Source organism: Lynx rufus, unplaced genomic scaffold (genome assembly GCF_022079265.1).
Source record: "Lynx rufus isolate CCGP_SWC_20201006 ecotype Redwood Valley unplaced genomic scaffold, mLynRuf1.p SCAF_5, whole genome shotgun sequence".
Classification (NCBI taxonomy): Eukaryota; Metazoa; Chordata; class Mammalia; order Carnivora; family Felidae; genus Lynx; species Lynx rufus.
In genome coordinates this window covers 103068193-103089195 of record NW_025814867.1, presented here as the reverse complement: position 1 = coordinate 103089195, position 21003 = coordinate 103068193, and the positions used below count along the sequence as shown (strand labels likewise).

General features: G+C 38.9%; 1 protein-coding gene across 1 annotated transcript in view; it reads right to left on the bottom strand.

Annotated features, from left to right (window-relative positions):
• The window catches only part of MORC1 (MORC family CW-type zinc finger 1), a 162780-nt gene that overhangs the window by 60658 nt on the left and 81119 nt on the right, over positions 1-21003 (bottom strand). Inside the window, exons 15-17 of the mRNA XM_047100229.1 lie at positions 15033-15161; positions 11770-11875; positions 6435-6571 (exon numbers count right to left, since the gene is read on the bottom strand). Coding sequence (XP_046956185.1) covers positions 6435-6571; positions 11770-11875; positions 15033-15161 — 372 coding nt within the window. The remainder of the gene's footprint in view (positions 1-6434; positions 6572-11769; positions 11876-15032; positions 15162-21003) is intronic.

Genomic DNA, 21003 nt, shown 5'->3' with positions numbered 1-21003 from the left:
GAACATCTTCTGTTGGACATCTATTTTACCCAATACTGAGTCAGGTGTGGTGGTGGGAGGTATACAAGAGAAAGAACATGTGATATCTACCCTCAAGGAACTTCTAAACTAGTTCAACATAAACAATTCACTTAACGTCTCGTTTGCTATGCTGTGAACACAGGGCCCACAAGTGTGAATATATTATGCATTATCCCTTTCGGAAAAACAACACATCACCACAGAGAAATGAGATCTTTGTAGCAAGAGTAATAAAGTAAAATATTTCAACTACAGTGAATATAATAGCTTCTTGTTAGACAAGGGTCTTTAGGTATCATAAATTTTAGATCATGGCAGTTTATGTAAGAAGACTGAAAAGTACTCTTGATGAATAAATATATTTTCTAAGGCATCTGTCTCCATGGTTATAGAGATTTGAAATCTCAGCATCCTACACAATAATGACACATTTAAAAGATTAAATTCTAAATGGGAAAATGCATTCATACTCTTCATTACAAAGTTGTGTTCAGATATGCCATTTCAATTCGAAAAACACAGCTAAAAGTTCAGGAAGCCTTTCTTGCTCCACATTTACTGCCAAAACAACCAATGTGGGAACTGTCAGATTATACTATTTCATTTTTTTGTGTCCACGTGAGCACCACAAAAGAACAGAATGCTGTTGCTGGAATTCCTTTTTAACAGGCATGACATTTTACACAGGCTCTTCACTTGATGCAAAGACCATGAACATGACAAATTAAATCCAAATACAGTCTCTGTATTCCCATCCAAATGCCACACCTTATTTTGACCAAGTGTAAGAACATTTTGGTCTCCAAAATGTACACAGAAAGTGTTAAGTCTAACTTTTGTAGAGTGGACCAACTCAACCAAATGAAAACTAATTATTTTTGTACCTATTTGTGAAGAGTTATGCATAAATCAGATTATTCCTTTAATCTTTCATTCATTGTTTGGTAAATATTTATTACGTGAAAGGTCCAGGCCTAGGTATTTTGGGGAACGCAAGGATGAACAAAAATGGTCCCTTCTTTCTAAAAGTTTATAGTCTAATATAGGAGACAGAACAGATACACAAATAACTATTGTACCAAGTAGAAAGTAAAACATGTTCTAAGAAAGACCCATTAAGGACAAAGAGAACTGGAAAGAAGACATTTTTATAGGGAGAGGATGAGAAAAGACTTCATACAGAGAATGATATTTTTTAGATCTTGAAGAGCTAAAAAAGAGACAAAGGCCACTCCAGACCAAATGGAAGGATCATAGGCACTCAGAGCAGCATGGAAATGGAGAATACACCTAAGGACTAAGGCCAGCTCAGGGCAATTCCCATAGAGGGGAAGAAACTACAGATGACCTCTGAACAACACAGGGGTTGGGCTGCCAACCCCTACAGAGCTGAGAATCTTCAACTAACTTCTGACTCCCCTAAAACTTAACCACTAATAGCATATTGTTGACTGGAAGCCTTACTGACAACAGTCAAATTAACACATGCTTTGTAGGTTAGATGTATTAAATACTGTACTCTTACAATAAGTATACTAAAGAAAAGAAAATGTTATTAATTAAATAAGGAAGAGAAAATACACTTACTGTGCTCTACTGTATTTATCAAAAAAAAAAAAAAAATCTGCACAAGTGGACCCGCGCAGTTCAAATCCATGTTGCTCAAGGGTCAACTGTACTGCCAGGAAGGCAAAGAGAGTCAGATTAGAGAGAGCCTAGAGTGTAGGATAAGAAATTAATATCAGTCAGAAAATACTCAGGCAGAAAGACAGGATGCACAAGTGATACAGCACACACCACAAAAACACGTATGATATAAATACAGACTCATTAACATTATTTATGTACAAAGGGGTAAATGTAGAGTAGGCTTTACTCAGGGAATCAAGTTATGATCTGTGTTCTAATAACTGAAGGCATTAAGTGGATTTAAGGTGGTACCAAAAAACCCTGAATGAGATGTACCGAAAGCTATATTCCACGTGCATGATTATGATGCAATCGTCCTTATGATACAACGGGAGGTAGATGAAAATCTAACCTGTGACTTAAAGCTCATAAAGGGGCACACTTGAGGACTGGAAAGTTTCTCAAATGCAGAGAAACTGATTTTGTAACTCTACTCTACGGCTTTAACAATTATTGTCTAGGTTTACTGACAAACAGAATAATAATTATCCAGATGACACACCACATAGTAGCAGAGCCATCAAGTGACACAATGAAAATGAAAATGCTTTATCGTTTGGCCAGCAGGTGGCACTTGTCACTTGGTATAGAAACAGCGGGTAATGTGGAATGAAGTTGAAACATGGAGTTAGGAACAGATTATTCATTCATCTATTCAGAAAGGAGAAAGAGTGGAATGGGCTGTTTCAGAAGCACAATTTATAAAGAGGGTTTTGGGGTGCTGACGCAGCTTATGAACTGTGTACACATAGTTCATTTGGTATTTTCCTAAACAGATATTTTGCAAAGTAGCGATCTGTTGCCTTTGTAAATGTTCTTATATCCTTTCTGTCTGTATTCAACCTTATGAGAGTGTGAGCAGATCCGTGCTGAAATTAGACAAAAAGGAAACAAACTCCAACTTCATCACTTAAAAATGTGCAATTGATTCAAATTATTGAATGTCTTTGAACTTTACTTCCCTCTTTTGCTGTAACTGATATGACTGCTATGTTGCAGGGATTACATAACATACCACCTATGGAAACGATATCTTTGGACTTAGCTAGTTCATTTTCTCCTAGAGGACAAGATCTAACCATTGAGACACCTCTTTTACCAGAACAGTTTTCTGACCCACTGTGAGTATCCTCTAGCTCAGGTAGGCGGTACTCCTAGAGGTTAGTCACTCATCATACCGGTAGGGTGTGTGAGAGGTGGACATGAGCCTGTAGCTCCAGTACCATCATACTCTCTCTCCTACAATTATTTTACCACTCCTGGTTGTCAGTGATACAAAACCCAGGACCACAGAATCTAAGATCCAGACAGGTCTTTGATTTACCTAGTGAACTTTTCATTTTCCAGATCAGGATGCCTTCAGCCATGAAAGATGAAATACAAGAGAACACGAAATGGGATGTGCAGATTTAGGTCATTTTTATATTTGCTTCCCAGTCTGGTCAGCGCATAAGTAGGCACTAGTAATGGGAGGTAGGGAGGGAGAACAAGAGGCGGGCAAACCATAATTACACGGCATGTATCTTATTACTTCCTGATGTTGAATGAATGGGCACCACCAGTAGACATAGTGAATCATAGTCATACACTAACCAGTTCCTGATTTTCCAGTGATATCTACCCCACACCTGAATCATGTCTGCACTTCACCTGAATGGCACTAAGGCCCTATTTTTCTGGGCACCCTTGCCCATGTTATATTCTAACAGAACTTCATCTGAAAGGTGGTCAGGAAGAGAGTAATTCACAATGACTATTGGGCAGTTTTGAGTCTTGTTTCTGGCATCTGGCAGCTATCACCAAAATAGAGTTTTTTGAATACTTTCATGGGTTATTTTTGTGAAAGGGGAATTGAGGTCACCTTCCAGAGGTCTTCTATTCAGCAATTACCATATTTTATAATGAGTTACACAGTTTTTAAAAGAGAGACATGTCACACAGATGCTGAGTCTATTTTTTAAAATACATAAGTTTAGCATGTAATTTAGAGGATTGGCACCATGAAGGAACAAGTCAGTGCTAATCTCCAAGTCTTCGTTTATAATGTTTTTCTCACCTAGAATGCCTGCCCGGTCATTTCCCTCTCTTCACCCTAAATAAACTTCAAGACACAAGTTCATTGCCATTCCTTCTTTTTTTCTTTTTTTTTTTTAATTTTTTTTAATGTTTATTTATTTTTGAGAGAGGAAGAGACAGAGTGCAAACTGGGGAGGGGCAGAGAGAGAGAGGGAGACACAGAATCTGAAGCAGGCTCCAGGCTCCAAGCTGCCCGCACAGAGCCCGACGCGGGGCTTGAACTCACGAACCTTGAGATCATGGCCTGAGCCAAAGTCAGACGCTCAACCAACTGAGCCACCCAGGTGTCCCTGCCATTCCTTCTTCGAACCTTTTTTTGACTGAAGCTGCCCCTACTCTCTCCCTGTAATAAACCTCTATCATAGTTTCAGTTATGATCAGACAAGTACTGAACTAGTATTATGTTACAATGGTTACTAATTTTCTTTTTTTTTTTTTTAAGTCTGTTTATTTTGAGAGAGAGAGGGGGGGGGGAGAGAGAGAGAGAGAGAGAGAGAGAGAGAGAGAACCCCAAGCAGGCTCTGTGCTACCAGCACAGAGCGCATTGTGGGACTTGAACTAATGAACTGTTGAGATCAAGACCTAAGCTGAAACTAAGAGTTGGATACTTAACCAACTGAGCCACCCAGGCACCCCTGGTCACTAATTTTCAAACAGCTGTTAGACTCGGTCTGCAAAAGAACTGTTTATTATCTGAACGTGTGTTCTATTATTGATTCAACAACTATTTATTGAGTACTTACTACTTGCCAGGAACAGTTTTTGGTAAGAGATTTACAGTAAACAAAACCAAGGTTATCCCTGAGCTCACAGAGCTCACGCTGTGGTATTAGAGTTACTCTGCGTTTCCCACAATGCCCAGCATGGGACAGACCCAAAGGCAAGTGTGTGCTCAATGATCACCTCAAAATTAACTGGTTGCCTACGGCTGGTGAACCTTAAACAAAGCTTTCCTTGATTAGCTCCAAAACAGGGTCAGCTAAGGGCACTGAGTGTTGAAAATGAGTTGAATATGTTAAGATTATTTTCACAAAAGGGGACGAGGAGGGTGAGGATTCTTACATCCTTTGAACTGATGGCAGCAAGTCTCTATGCAAGTACTGCTAAACTTCTTTGTTTAAATTTAAAACAGACTGAATCTATAAACCTGGATCAAATTCGTTATGAAAAACTCAACTACCAAGAAAGAAAGAATAAGCAGAACGGATGGCCCAAATGTTACCCCAACAGCTACCATCAAAATCTCTACCTTAGTAATGAGTAAAACAGCCAATGCTAAACAAACAAAAGGGTAATTTAAGTCTTTGCAACTGGCAACTATTACTATCCAAGGGTCCGCTCTGACCTCTATTGGAAAGAAAAAAGGATCCAGAGACTGCAATAAAGATAGAATCAATTCAGGATATGCTGTCTGTCTTCACAAATCTACAGGAGTGGTAAACAAGAAATGAAAACCAAATGAAGACATTCCACATTGGAAAGATCTGACTGTACCTACTTGTTGATCAAAATAACTGCAGGCTATGATACCTTTACTTCCGACCTGTGTTATCAAACCCACGACTAGAGGCTCTAAGAACTGTAGAAATTTTCACCAGTTTCAGGGGACAGGGAATGCTTAAGAGAATATGTTTGCAAAGCGACTCTCAGTCAGGTCTTCCTGAGAGACCCAGAGACTCCAGACTAACAGGAAGGGTCAGGTTTCTTTGGTTGTGATCCCAAGTGGTGGCTGGGCTGATCTGCACAGCAGATCCCTAGCAAAGTGGGAGAGGTAAGAAGATGAAATGAGGTGGAGAAGAAAGATTATCTTCTAAAAAGCACAGGGAGACACATAATAATAAGGTATTAAGCCTGAGCACATAATAATAAGGTATTATTATTATTATTATAAATAAGGTAATAATAAGCCTGAGGATCATTCTTCCTGCTCCATAAGAGAATTTTCTATTCAAGTATTTTATTTCCTGACATTTACAGAGAGGTCAACACATTTGGACATATGCTGCTGACCTCCTCAGGTTCTATTTGAGGAAGTTGACAGGCTATATTTAAAAATGCTGAATTTGGGTGTTAAATCTATAAAGTAAACAGAGATCTAATTCCTTTATTAGTTAAGAGATTAAAATAATATTTCTGCATGCCACTTTTTCTTTCACTTGAAATTGTCATGGTTACTTACATTTACTGATAGTAATGTCTTATTTATTGAATTTTCTTAACAATTAAGTGACATTGAGTTTCTATATTAATAGGCTAATATTTTTTAAAAGACCAATTCTTCACCTCAAAAATCGACTCTCAGGGAAGAGCACAATCTTGGGAAACATACAGACTTATGCCCCAGTCTTGACCATGTCGCCTATACCAGACTCTATGTGAATTTGTAGGTGGAAATAAATCTTCCTATTCCTCACGTGCACTGATGTGTAGATGGGCTTAAATGTCACAGGTAGTATTTTTTTTAACAACTCACCTCCCTTTCTGAGCCCCTGGGGCACTGTGCTCCCTCCCAAACAGTCCTTAGCCCCAAAATGAAAAGCAGGTGACAAAAAAAGAAGGAAACAACCACTTTAGTTCATGTGCACACATAAAACCAACAGCTCAAAGAGTTTGGGTAGATTTTGGAAAGAATTAACAACAGCTCACCTGTGGCTGCTGTTCTGCCAGTCGATTGTGGTACCTTTGGACTGCCTCTCGAAGTTGTTTCTCTTTCTCATTTTTTGATGGTGATGCTCTGCTCATGGTGCCCAGGGGGATGGAAGGTAGGCTTTCTGCCTGATGACAACTTCACGATCAACAAGAAACAACATCAGGAGGAAATATCAAACTGTTTATTGTCTGTGAAAGATGACTTACTTCTATGAACAGATACTCCTTACGTGACTTATATCCAAAACGTGACTACAAAGGAAGACCACTGTATTGATGACTTTTGGTAATACATGACATTACGTGTCCAGCCTGCATGGAAAAGAGCTTAAGGGAAAATGTGAAGGGTGGTATATTTACAAGAATGGGAGAACCTTCATTATTTTACCAATGCTTCATTTATCCTGCATTATCATGAAATGAGGCCTTTTGCAAAGATGTCCTCAGATAATTGAAGCTTATCTCATTATTGCCAAACATTTTTTCCCCAAGAAACTTTGGAGAGAAATCTCCATGTCTCTCTTAATGACCCCAAATAATTCTGCTCTGGAACACATGGATCCCTTGTTCGAGAACTCAGGAGGGCTGTGAAGCACTGTGACCACTGTGGTGCCATACAGGCACTCAGTCACAGCCTTGGGGGCTTACGGAGCCATGCACAGCCCTTCATCACCGATCAGCCCCACACCCTGGCTGCAGCGTGCTCCCAGCTCCCACCCTTCTCTCCCTGCTGTTGTGGTAAACACACTTGCAGGGGCCTCTGTGCTGCCCAGTCTTACTGCTATGCTGTTTCCAATCACTAGTTGGTTAACACACGTAGTATATAATCAAGTAGAACTGTATGTAAATGAACAGTAGGCAGACTGTGGACAAGAGCCTCCCTCGTTATGGTTCCATAAAATACTAACCACCTTTGAAACATATGGCTTGGGAGGTTTGGGGCGTTTTGTTTTGTTTTGTTTTGTTTTGATTTTCCTACTCTGGGTCACATGGCTATGTTCTGTAGACTTGAGTTAGCCAAACTATCAAAAAATTGATATATGATATTGTTTCTCTTGATAGCCAGGCTTGTCAAGGATAAGAAGTTCAACTCCCACCGGGCATGGCTTTTAGTCAGGGCATGACTGGGCATGTTCAGAAGTGGGGCAAAATGTCAAGGTGAATTCTGAGAGCCTGTTTTACACAAGGGTTTTTCTCTTATTTATACGAACCAAAAATAAGGGGGAAGGGACAAAGTTTGTATGAAATAAATGTGTGGTGAAGCTGGGACAGGGAGGAGGGGGCCAAGATTAGGAGGGCCTTCTCCCAGCTGAAACAGTGCTGGAGAAGCAGAGCAGATCAAACCCATGATTTGTGGTTTTCAGGGCTTCAGGGTATATTTTTCTTGCCCCTTAGGAGAAGGGAGTGAGGAACTGTGGTCAAATTCAAGCAGGACTGTGAAAAAGCACTTAATTCCACCCACATATGGTATTCGCTGTTATTGTGAGTTTCAAACAGAGGAGGCAACTAAACAAATCAGGAAGTATCTACTATATGTACAGCTACCTGCAGTGCTGATTTGAAGACATCTGTGGGGTGGTACCTATAGAGGTTTCTATTTTGAGCAAAAACCCTGTGGCAACATGCAGTTTTTATTCAGAAAAGAATAACCTCAAGTATTTTAATAAAACACAATCCTGTCAATTATCTTTAGTTAAAGATTTTGGGAAGCAAATTAAATTTTAACTTGCAACACGACCCATGAATATTTTTAAATATCGTTCTCACAATGCAGACTTCTTTGGTTCAGTCAAATGATAAGCATCATTCTTACCCTGTTGGTGATCCCCATTTATAAATGCAGATAAACACAGAGCATGAATGGAATGGAAGTATACTGATACCTATTTCTCAGCTACTGTGATAAAAAATGTCTAGCCTCCCTCGGAAGAATAAAAAAAAAAGAAAAGAGAGAAAAAAAAAGAGGTTAGAGAGGGAGAGAGCCAAAGCATAAGAGACTCTTAAAAACTGAGAACAAACTGAGGGTTGATGGGGGGGGTGGGAGGGAGGGGAGGGTGGGTGATGGGTATTGAGGAGGGCACTTTTTGGGATGAGCACTGGGTGTTGTATGGAAACCAATTTGACAATAAATTTCATATTAAAAATAAAAATAAAAATAAAGTGGAAACGAAAAACAGGCTCTGGTGGTCCAAAGAAGAATGGTTTCATTTTACCTGCTGGGTCAACTCTGAATACTACCATTTGTAAAATGGTATGTTTTGTCACTATAGAGTATATAACTGGCATTAGGCTTCCTGAAATATAAAAGGATGCCTTCAGAATCTAAAAAAACAAGACAAACGAATACATAAAAAGCAGAATCAGACCTATAGATACAGAGAACAAACCGGCGGTTGCCAGAGGGAAACGGGTGGGGCATGGGCAAAATGGGTGAAGGGCAGTGGGAGATACAGGCTTCCAGTGATGGAATGAATAAGTCTCAGGCATAAAAGGTACAGCGTAGGGAATATAGTCAACGATACTGTAACAGTGTTGTGTGGTGAGGGATGGTAGCTACACCTGTGGTGAACACAGAGCAAGGTATATAGATGTTGAATCACTGTGTTGCACACTTTGAAACTAACGTAACATTGTGTGTAATGTTACTCAAATAAAAAAAAATTGAAACACACACAAAGAGGATGCCTTTGGAGACTGGATGTGATAAGGCAGAAAGAGTACAAGTTGACACCTACAGCTTTAGCTTCAAATTTTAGCTCTGGAGAGGAATCCTGGACAAGTCACGGGGCCTCTCTTAGTCTGTTTCCTCCTCTGAGAAATGGTGAAAGTTCATACAGTTATTGTAAACGGGAAATGAGATAATATATGTAATTGCTTTGTAAGAAAAAGCTGTTATTATATTTCCTGCCTAAATTCTGGTTACACAGATTGTTCATTCAAATGCTGTTCATTGCTATTAACCCTACTGACAATTGGCAATTAACTGCTGACCATAACACTATATTTTCTATAAATACAGATGATGCCACTTTTTGCCATTACTCTGGCCTTCCATTCATCAAATGTTGTCTAAAAACTATACTGCATTTCTCATCACTTTAATACACCAATTTCATGTGATTCTATCCAAATCCAATGGCACAGGGTGTTGCTATTTCATGGTGTATTCTCAAAGTACATAGGTCCGTCCTACCATATTGAATTGGAACTATTAATGACTTTCAATAAAGTGTCAACTCTCTAGTAATTGCCCTCATAATCAGGAGTTTTTCTTTATATATCTCCTAAATCTCTTGCTGGCACATTAAGCATATTTTTTGTCCTAATCTTTTCAGTGCAAGTGAAATACACATGGTCAAAATTATGTCAGCATATTTCAAGAATCAAGGACATAAATTATAAATATAAGATGACTCTCTGCATTTTAGGCTTTGAGAGACCATCAGTTTTCTGTCAATGTGGCTAAATTTATCTTGCCTGTCATCACAAGGGGCACTGTAATGCAGCTTTGAAACTAATTTTGCTATGTTCTCTGATGGCATCACCACATTTCAAGAAGAGGGTGAGAGTGTGCCAATCCAGGGACAATGGTAAGCTGGAGGTAAAGAAAGCTGTAGAGGACAGATTCCAGTTCTGTGAGTCCAAGAATGCCCAAGGCTGGGCTAAGAAGTCATAGATATATGTTAGACGTGTGGGGAGGGACCTCAATTCTTATAACTAAGAAGCCCCCAGTAACCAGAAACTTAGTAAATTGTCTTTCTAAGGGACTCAGCTGGACCCAGAGAAGATACAAAAGGTACTATGGTTACACCCCATCCTAAATGATAGAAAGTCAATTTCAAGAGAGGTAGAGAGGTTCTGTTACCTGTTCAAGGTTTCACAACTAATGGAGCCAGGCGTCAATCCCAGGCAGCCTGGCCTCAGAGTCAGAACTCTAAACACTATCCTAATGTTGCATGAAAAGTTTTTACCTCACAGGAAGGGATCAATACTATTAACTATTCTAAATACTGAAATTGAGCCAACTCATGGTTCCTATGTGGGAAATATTTAAGTTTCAAGTTAGGGCTAGAAACTGGTGACAAGTCAGAAGACCCTGGCCAGTAGCTTTAGCAACATGTTTCTCAGCCCCCATCTGGGTTTCAGCTTTCACTTCTGTAAAATGAAGGAATGAGACCAGATCAGTAGTGTCTAATCATGCTCGCTGCAGCTCTAAAGCTCAAAGCTCTAAGCTCCCCAGAGCTTTGTACAGAGAGTATAGAACAGAAATGATAAGTGGATGTCTTTGGCCCCCAGATTTCCAGCTTCCATTTCAATCAGGAAAGTTCTGCACTTATCTTATAGATTTGGGGTCTGAGATAAATGTTATTTGGAAAACAAACAAACAAACAAGCAAGTTCTCCTGTAAAACAAGAAATAAGACTGAAAACCCCCAGGCCATCTAAGAGTCCTTACCACTTCTGGCATTTTCCTTTTTTTTTCCCTCTTTTTTCTTCAATTTCATTTTTTTATTTTTTAAAATTTACATCCAAATGGCATTCTCCTTAGTCTCTAAATATGGCTAACCTGAGGACTCCAGGTGGAAGGGGTTTTAGCAGCAGTTTCTACAATTTTTTTTTAATTTTCTCTCTCTTGGTTTTTTGTTTGTTTGTTTGTTTTAAGGCTAGATAAAAATAACCAAACAGGAATTATTACACTAATGTCTATATTTGCAATATTGATCCACTTATGCAGGCCAAAAACTTAGGACAAACTCTATGGAGAAGCAATGTTTGAATTAGGGGTGCCTTCATTAAAAGGGGGTACTCACTCTTTTCTCCCCAAGGAAAGTCACAGAAGTCTAACAGGCCAGTAATAACAGTGACATTCATCAATACTTAATCAGTCTTTTTCCTGTTTTAGTCTGAACTTCTTCCTCCAGGAGCACAAAGCAATGAAATCAATATGTGACTTAAACAGAAAAAAGCACATGGTCTAACAGGCTAGTGCCCCTGGAGACACCCTCTGGATAAGACTCCTTTATGATAAAGCCATACATTGTGTGAAAATGAACTGGAAGGCAGAACTCAAACACTGGGTCATGGTCTCCTGCTGCACACGTTGCACACAGCTGCACGTCCCCAAAGTTTGCAAATAGTTACATCCAGGTCTCTTATCTTGATGGAAAAGTACATTAACAAAGTGTCTCTCCATAGGTGGCAAAGAGATAGAAACAGTTCACAGGGATGATAGATATTAAGCTAAGACATCTATAGCTGAAATTTCCTAGTCTCATACATAATTATGTTAGGAATTAAAAATGGATAAAGAATTTTAGAAAACTATCAAAACTACCTGTTTTCCAAGATGTTAGGATTATTTGCACAAATCCAGAGATCAAAAAATTCTTTTTCCTGATAATTGATAGAAGAAGGCAAGACTCTCCATTTAAGGCAAAGATCTGAGAATGAAAACAAAATCACACACAAGAAAGACCACAATCAGAAGTGAACCTAGCACAGTTACATGGCTGATTGCACATACCAAAAGTATGAGGTATCTTTTGAAACAAAGCAAGTTAATCTATCATCACATACCTTTTATATTTGATAGCACAACTAGTCTGGGATTCTATGAGCTACACTGGGGCACCACCACCAATAAATTATTGTTATTATTATTGTTTTGTCATTGTTGTTATTGCTTAAGTTCTTTCCAGTTGGTTTCTGCTACTTTCAGCCAAAAGAATCTTAACTAATAGATTCCTCTCCACCTCTTCTTGAACAGGGGAACATTTCTAGTGACTTGACTCTTCCATTTTCTCTGATTCAGTATTTCTCTGCTGCCAACACCACTTTCCATCTCCAACCACATGACTAACATAACAAGGAAAATCAAGTTCTCTGAACAGTTCACAGTTTCTTTTCCTGTGTTTGTCTCCTGCTCTTACTCCACTCTCCAGCCTACAGTTTGGTTTCTGACCTCATTTGTCTATTTCTTCCTTTCACTCCTTCATGCCTTTAGGACCAAGGGACTCCACTCTTTCCAGGATTAACGTTAATCCTGAATTCTATCCACATACACAGCTAATGGCGCTTAGGTAAACATTGTTCCTGTTCGCCTATGATGGAAACAGTTTGCACACTGGTTGAAGTCACACAGCGTTCAAGTCACAATCGTTAAGAACTGGAATAGCTCAGGAGCCTGGCTGGCTCAGTCGGTTAAGCTTCCAACTTCGGCTCAGGTCACGATCTCACGGTTCGTGGGTTTGAGGTCTGTGTCGGGCTTTCTGATGACAACTCGAAGCCCGGAGCCTGCTTTGGATTCTGTGCCCCTCTCTCTCTGCCCCTCCACAGCTTGCATTCTGTTTCTGTGTCTCTCTCTCAAAAATAAATAAAAACATTAAAAAAGCTTTTTTTTAAAGAGAACTGGAATAGTTCTACCACTTGCTACCTCCATGATTCTGGATGAACTACTTCTCTGTGCTTCAGTATCATTGTCTGTAACAAGATATTAATATTAGCACTTACCTAAAAGAATTGTTAAGGATTAAATGACATAACAATTTTAAGAGCCAACATTGTGAGGCACTATTTATGATGCTAAATTTTATGTGTCAATTTGACTGGGCCGTGGCATACCCAGATATTTGGTCAAACATTATTCCGAGTGTGTCTGTGAGGGTGTTTGGGATGAGAACAACTCTTGCATTGGTAGACTGAGTTAAAAAGATTACCCTTCCTAATGTGGGCCTGAAGGCCTGAATAGAACTCAAAAAGGGTTACTGTCTTCTAAGAAAGAAGGAACTTTTTCTTCTTGACTGTCCTCACATTGAGCTGAGACATCATCAATTTTTTCCTGACTTCCGACTCAAACTAAAACATCGGCTCGTCCTGGGTAACAAGGCTGTCAACATTCAGACTCGAACCATATTACTGGGTCTCCTGGCCCTCAGGCCTTCAGCCTCAAACTGGAGTTAAATCAATGGCTCTCTTGGGTCTCCAGCTTGCTGACTGCAGGTCTCGGGACTCTTTAGTCTCCTTAATCATGTGAACCAATTCCCTATAATTAATATCTATCCATCTATTCACCTCTCCTTTTGGTTCTGGTTCTCTGGAGGACCCTAATATGCCATCTTAAGCACTTAGTAAATTTTGCATGTGTTAATTCATATTATTTTCATCAAACTGTATGATTTAGCTACAAATGCTAACCCCATTTTAAGAGTCTAAACACTGAGGCTTAAAGAAGGTAAGGAATTTGCCCAATTTCATACAGCTCTTGGGTACTAGAGGCTGGATTCTGACAGTACCCCGCAAACATCAAAAACACACAGAAATTTTCAGCTATTATTAATACCATCCGATAGACTGTTGCATATAGTCATCAATTTCCTCAATTATACCTTCTAAATACATGTCACGTATGTTCCTCTCAAATCCCACGGCTGTGCCCTTCTTCAAACATGTACAATTTCTCCCCTGGATCCTGGATTATGCCCATGGCACAACCTGACCTCAACCTTTGCTCTAGCTCTCCTCCAAATCATCCTGCACTGAGCTGTCAGAGCAAGCTTCCTACAAGTTACAAACGACAGTCAGGTCCTCTTTGGATCATCCCAGGGATGAGGTCGGAGAAGGGTTCCCTCGACACTGTGTAAACAACTATGAAATTGTGCACACGGTGTGCACTTTCTTTGTTTGCCTGGCTGCCTTCTCCACTGGATGGCAGACTCCTTGCAGATAGAAGAGAGTGTCTTTAGTTCTCTAACCCTCTGTATAGTGGATGGAAGATGTATCAGAGACATGCACTAAGTGCTGAATGCTTCAGTGATGTCTGTTGTTCTTATACTGAAACACTTCCAAAGACTCTTCATTACTTATCAGAGTAAACACTCCTTACTCTGGCCTTTAAGTCACTCTAATTAAAGTTTACTCAACCTACTCTTAGCTTTTATTATTAATTCATCATTCATTCTGTCGCTAACTTCTAAGTACTAGTTAACACAGTGCTACGTATTGAAATTTTTTGAACGACTGTATCTATTATTCTATGACAAAAATTTTAGTTGAAGTATCCACTTGATATTAACACACATGTCCCACTACATCTCTGCCTGTCAAAATTCTACCTTAGAGGTAGAGGAAGACAGTGGGGGAGCGGAAGGAGCCTAGGCTGACCTTGTCCCATGAACACAACCAGGTAACTATCAAATCATCCTGAATGCCCCAGGAATAGACCTGACGGACCTGACGACTGGCAGAACAAACTCCACAACCAAAGGGAGAGAGGAGGCCACATCGAAGAAGGTAAAAAAAATTCTACTTTAAAGACCATATCACAAGCTACCTCTATCACAAAGCCTGGCCTCAACTTCCTCCACCTCCCTTTTGGACTCCTCAAATAATTTTATGCCTCTTTGACGTCACTTACCTAATTTTCATTTTTATTACAATTCGTTTCATGCGTATCTTAACCTCTCTCCTAGACCCTAACCCCTTTGAAAGCAAGAACCCTATCCTACCCACGTTTGTCTTTCTCACACCCCATTTTTAACACAATGACTTGCATACTGACTCACTAAGTGTTTGCTGATTGGAATGGAATTCAACACTCACCACACTGAATGATGAATGGTATGGCCATGGCTTGTCTTCTTTGATACTGAATAGAATCTAAAGATTTCTCTACATCCTTGTTATTCTGGTATCCAAATTCATTCCAAAACCGTGTTAGATTTCTATTACCTAAAAAAAAAAGGCAAAAATTAATGAAAGAAAATAAATCAACAAGATCAGGATTGATAAGCAAAGTTGAATACAAACACGTGTATATACAGTACGATCTCAACTATGTAAAAACTAGTACATAGACAGAAATAAGAAATAAAAGTATTAACATTAGTTTTCTCTGAGTATGAGTGAAATTTGTCTTCTTTATACTTTCTCACATTTCCCAACCTAAATACAATCAACATATTATTATATTTGTTATAATGGCACAATATTTTTATAACAAAATTAAAAACAATAGCAGTTATAAAAGCATATACATACCTCTACTATTGCAATAAAATACATTGATATTTAAGACTCTTTTCTTAAATACTCCCAGAAGCAACTGTACTTGTTAAACTTAAAGGCCACCCTGAAGACTATTGGTTTAGTGCGGTGCCTGGGTGGCTTAGTCGGTTGAGTATCCGACTTCGGCTCAGGTCACAGTCTCATAGTTCATGAGTTCAAGCCCTGTTTTGGCCTCTCGGCTGTCAGCACAGAGCCTGCTTTGGATCTTCTGTCCCCCACTTTCTCTGCCCCTCCTTTGCTTATACTCTCTCAAAACTGAATAAACATAAAAAAAAAAAAAAAGACCATTGGTATAGATATTTATCATCTGGCCTCATAGCCACAGTTTCATCATCTTTATTTTAGCTCTGGTTCTTTTTCCTTACAGTCTTTTATGCCCTAGCCTTGGCCCAGATTCTATACTCCTTCCTTGCTTAGAAACAACACTTGTCAAGGAGGACTATTAGGAGCCCTTCTTAAGAGGTTGTGTTCTTATCCTTTGATCCAGCAACTGCACTGGTAGGACTCTTCCCTACAAACACACAAAATAAATAAACATACGATATGTATTACAACACTGTTTGGAATAGCAAGAACAACAACAAAAAGTGGAAACAACATAAAAGCCTAAAGAGGAAATGGTAAATGCTATTTCCAAACAAGGGGATACAAGGCGACCTTTAAAACAGGTAGTTAGAGCTAAATGCACAGCTGTTTCGAGACCTTTTGGATAAAACGTTAATGATATTTTTTTTAAAAAAGACATAAAATAGAATACCTAGTATAATCAATTTTTGTCATTTATTAAAAGCTTATACATATATAATTTTGATGGGCACAGCTTTCTATTCCTAAAAGAAACAACAGGAAGTTTTAATAGTAGATGCTACCGGAGAGAGGTTGAGGCCAAGGAAGACACTTTCACTTTCCATTTTTAACTTTCTGCATGCTTTGTTGTTTTTTTAATTTTTTAAAAGTTTATTTATATTTTGAGAGAGACGGAGAAAGCGTGAGTGGGGAGAGGCAGAGAGAGAGAGGGAGAGAGAGAATCCCAGACAGGTTCCACACCACCAGCACAGAGCCTGATGCAGGGCTCAAACCCATGAAACAGTGAGATCATGCCCTGAGTCGAAACCGAGATTTGGACTGAGCCACCCAGGCGCCCCCTGAACACTTTGTATATTTTTACATGGCATATATTACTTTAAAAATGCTTTTTAAAAAAAAGAACCTGTGCTTACCATTCTGTCCAATATGGTAACCAGTAACCACACATGGCTACTAAACACTTGAAAAGTGGCAGATATAAAACATTTCATCAATGTACAAGGTCAAAACAGTGAGGGTCTAACATACATACCTTGGAAATAAATATATGCAACAACCTGAACACAGGACTGTATAATCTATGCAGAATACAAATAAACATCCTTACCCCTTACTGTTCCTCTTAAAATTTAGGTCCAGAATGCTGTGTGCCATTAAGAGCAGCAAGGAAAGAATGCAGACTTCCAAAGGAACTACAAAATTGGGCCAGGCTGAAAGCTGTCCTCACAAATTCCCAGGTCTCCTCCCTTGTCTCTTCATGGAACCGCTAACAGCTCTCATGTCAAATTTCCTTTGGACTGTGGTTCTTAGGCTTTTCTCAACTCAAACTCTTGGCTTTCTGCTAACTGTTCAGCAGGTAGTCTTGCCCCAGCCCCCAGACTCCACTTGTTCACTGCACACCAGATTCTGAAATGTTCTTTGGTGTCTGCACAGGGCTTGTAAGACCTTGTTCTCTGATTTCCACATGAACTACTCAGTTCTTACTATGTCAAGGCAAGAGCTGCTGTTTAGATTAAAGTCAGGAGGCTTCAAGTGTTGTCTCTGCCACACATTAGTTGTATAATTGTGGGAAGCTACTGAATTTTCTGATCATAAAGTGAGTGTTTACAATAACTTGCTTTACAGGGTTATCATAAGGAATAAACGTGAAGGTGTGTTAAAAACTACAGCACTCTTGGGCACCTGGGTGGCTCAGTCAGTTGAGCGTCCAACTTTGGCTCAGGTCATGATCTCACCATTCGTGAGTTCAAGCCCTGCGTCAGGCTCTGTGCTGACAGCTCAGAGCCTGGACCCTGCTTCGGATTCTGTGTCTTCCTCTCTCTCTGCTCCTCCCCTGCTCACACTTTGTCTCTCTCTCAAAAAAAGTAAATAAATAAACATTAAAAAAAAATTTTTTTAAACCTACAGCACTCTGCAGAAGTTTAAGCTGCTGCTGCATTATACTTGTCCTCTCTTTAAATATTGCTTCCCCAAGGAGGCTGTACCTTTTGAAAGGAGAAGTTGTGCTTTATAACTTTGCATGCCTTCAACACAGAGGTCAGCATCCTGCACGTAACAAGCCCTCAAAAAATGTTGCTTCTAATCTTGACAAAATATGTTATTGATATCCTGTTATGGTTTAAAATGAAGGTGAAATAATGTCTCTCCCTGAAACATTAACTGAACACAGTTAACACAGCCCAACTCACTTCTATAACCAGTATCAACCACAAACCCCAACATAAATATTCTAAGGTTTGTGAAGCTACTAGGATGTTAGAAACACCGGCACACACCTCTCAAGGGTAGGATGATACTCTGTGATACACCACTCTTTTTTTTTTTTTTAATTTTTAAAAATGTTTACGTATTTATTTTTAGAGAGCGAGCAAGTAGGGGAGGGGCAGAGAGAGAGGGAAACAAAATCCCAAGCAGGTTCTGCACCTTCAGCATGGAGCTCGATGTAGGGCTTGACACCACAAACCATGAGATCACAGCCTGAGCCACAATCAAGAGTCGGACACTTAACTGACTGAGCCGTCCAGGTGCCCCTTTAAAAAAAAAAAAATTGATGTTTATTTGTTTATGTGATCATACCACTCTTTAACACCTATGTATTACATTTTAGTTTACTCTATGCCTATTTTTCCCTCTAGAGAGTGAAATCCTTAAAGACAGTGGCTATGTTAGGATCTTGTTTTCAGAGGCAGACACACAGAGCTTAATGTTTACTTATAAGACTAAATAATACTGAAGAATAACTGGCGATCAAAGCAAAACATAGAACATTCAGTAGCCCAAACATCATGACCAGGCCTGATAGAAGACACACTAGTAGAGTAGATATCAGGACAAAGAAAACAACTAGAGTTATTCACTCAGGGTCAGAAATGGCTTTTTCTAACTCTCAACAGAACTTCAACTTTTCTTCAGATAGAAACTACTCAAACATGTACAACTTCCAACATGTTATTAAAACCAGTTTCCAAGGACTGGACACTGAAGACTAGGCAGATGCTTCATCAATGGGATTAAGTAAGCCAGAGATTGGCAGTATGAGGAAACCTATCACGTCAGTTTCTTTTTTTTTTAATTTTTTTAATGTTTATTAATTTTTTTTTTTTTTTGAGAAAGAGAGAGACAGAGCATGAGCAGGAGAGAGATAGAGAAAGAAGGAGACACAGAATCCCAAGCAGGCCCCAGGCTCTGAACTGTCAGCACGGAGCCCAATGTGGGCTCAAACTCACGAATAGCAAGATCATGACCTGAGCCGAAACCAGACGCTTAACCGGCTGAGCCACCCAGGTGCCCCTTATCATGTCAGTTTCTATTTTCTTTTATGTATTATTCAGTCTGTAGAGATTTATACAGATATCCCTGAAAAAAATTGCTCCCATAAAAGGGAACTTCCACCAGGCTATCAGTGAATTTTTCAGGAGAAACTCTGCAACCCAAGAGAGTGTGGGATGATATAATCAAAGTGCTGAAAAAAATGACAAGAACACCACGACCTACCAACCAAGAATAATTTACCCAGCAAAGCTGTCCTTCAGAAATTAAGGAGATGCCTAGAATTTCCGAAACACAAGCTGAGGGATTTCATTACCAGTAGACCTGCTGTAACAAGAAATGCTACAGGGAATTCTTCAAGCTAAAATGAAAGGACACTATTTTAGTAACTTGAAAACATGAAAATATAAAACTCACTGGTAAAATATGTATATAGATTCAGAATGCTCTAATACTATGATGGTGGTGTATAAATCATTTAACTCTATTATAAGAGTTAGACAAAAGTATTAAAAATAACTATAGCTATAATTTCTTAATGGATACACAATATTTAAAACATGTGAACTGTGAAATAAAAAGCAAATAATGTTTGGGGGGAAAGGGAGTAACAGGGTAGAGCTTTTGTATGCAATCGAAGTTAAGTTGTCTACTACACTTCAATTAAAAAAAAAGAACATTGACAGAATTCAATATCCATTCACGATAAAAACTCTCAACAAATTAGGTTTAGAAGGAATGTACCTCAACACAATGAAGACCATTATGTCAAGCCAACAGCTAATATAATATCATACTCAATAGCAAAAAGTTAAAATCTTTTCCTCACAATCAGGAAAAAGACAAGGATAATTACCCTCACCACTTCTAATCAACATTGTACTAGAAGTCCTAGCCAGAGCAATTAGATATGAAAAAAATAAACAGCATTCAAATCAGAAGTGAATAAGTAAAAAAAAAAAAAAAAAATCTGGTTTGCAGATGACATGATAGTATAAATGGAAAATCTAAATACTCCCCCCAAAAAGTGTTAGAACTCATCAAAACAAAAATTCAGTAAATCAAAGGATACAAAACCAACATACTAAAATCGGTTGCTTTTCTGCCACTAACAATGAACTGAAAGAGGTAAGAAAGAGAAATTAAGAAAACTTTCTCATGTGCAAAGTAATGTTGAAAAAGAAAACCAAAGTGGGAGACATCACAATCCTGGACTTTACCCTCTACTACAAAGCTATCATCATCAAGACAGTATGGTATTGGCACAAAAACAGACACATAGACCCAGAATTGGACCCAAAAACGTATGACAAACTAATCTTTGACAAAGCAGGAAAGAGTATCTAATGGAAAAAAGACAGTCTCTTTAGCAAATGGTACTGGGAGAACTGGACAGCAACATGCAGAAGAATGAAACTGGACCACTTTCTTACACCATACACAAAAATAAAATCAAAGTGGATGAAAGACCTAAATGTGAGACACAAAATCATAAAAACCCTAGAGGAGAAAGCAGGCAACAACCTCTTTGACCTCAGCCACAGCAATTTCTTGTTCAACACATCTCTGAAGGCAAGGGAAATAAAAGCAAAAATGAACTATTGGGACCTCATCAAGATAAAAAGCATCTGCACTACAAAGGAAACAATCAACAAAACTAAAAGGCAACTAATGGAATGGGAAAAGATATTTGCAAATGACATATTGGATAAAGGGTTAGTATCCAAAATCTATAAACAACTTACCAAACTCAACACCCAAAAAACAAATAACACAGTGATGAAATGGGCAGAAGACATGAATAGACACTTTTCCAAAGAAGACATCGAGATGGCCAAGAGACACATAAAAAGATGCTCAACGTCACTCATCATCAGGGAAATACAAATAAAAACCACAGTGAGATACCACCTCACACCAGTTAGAGTGT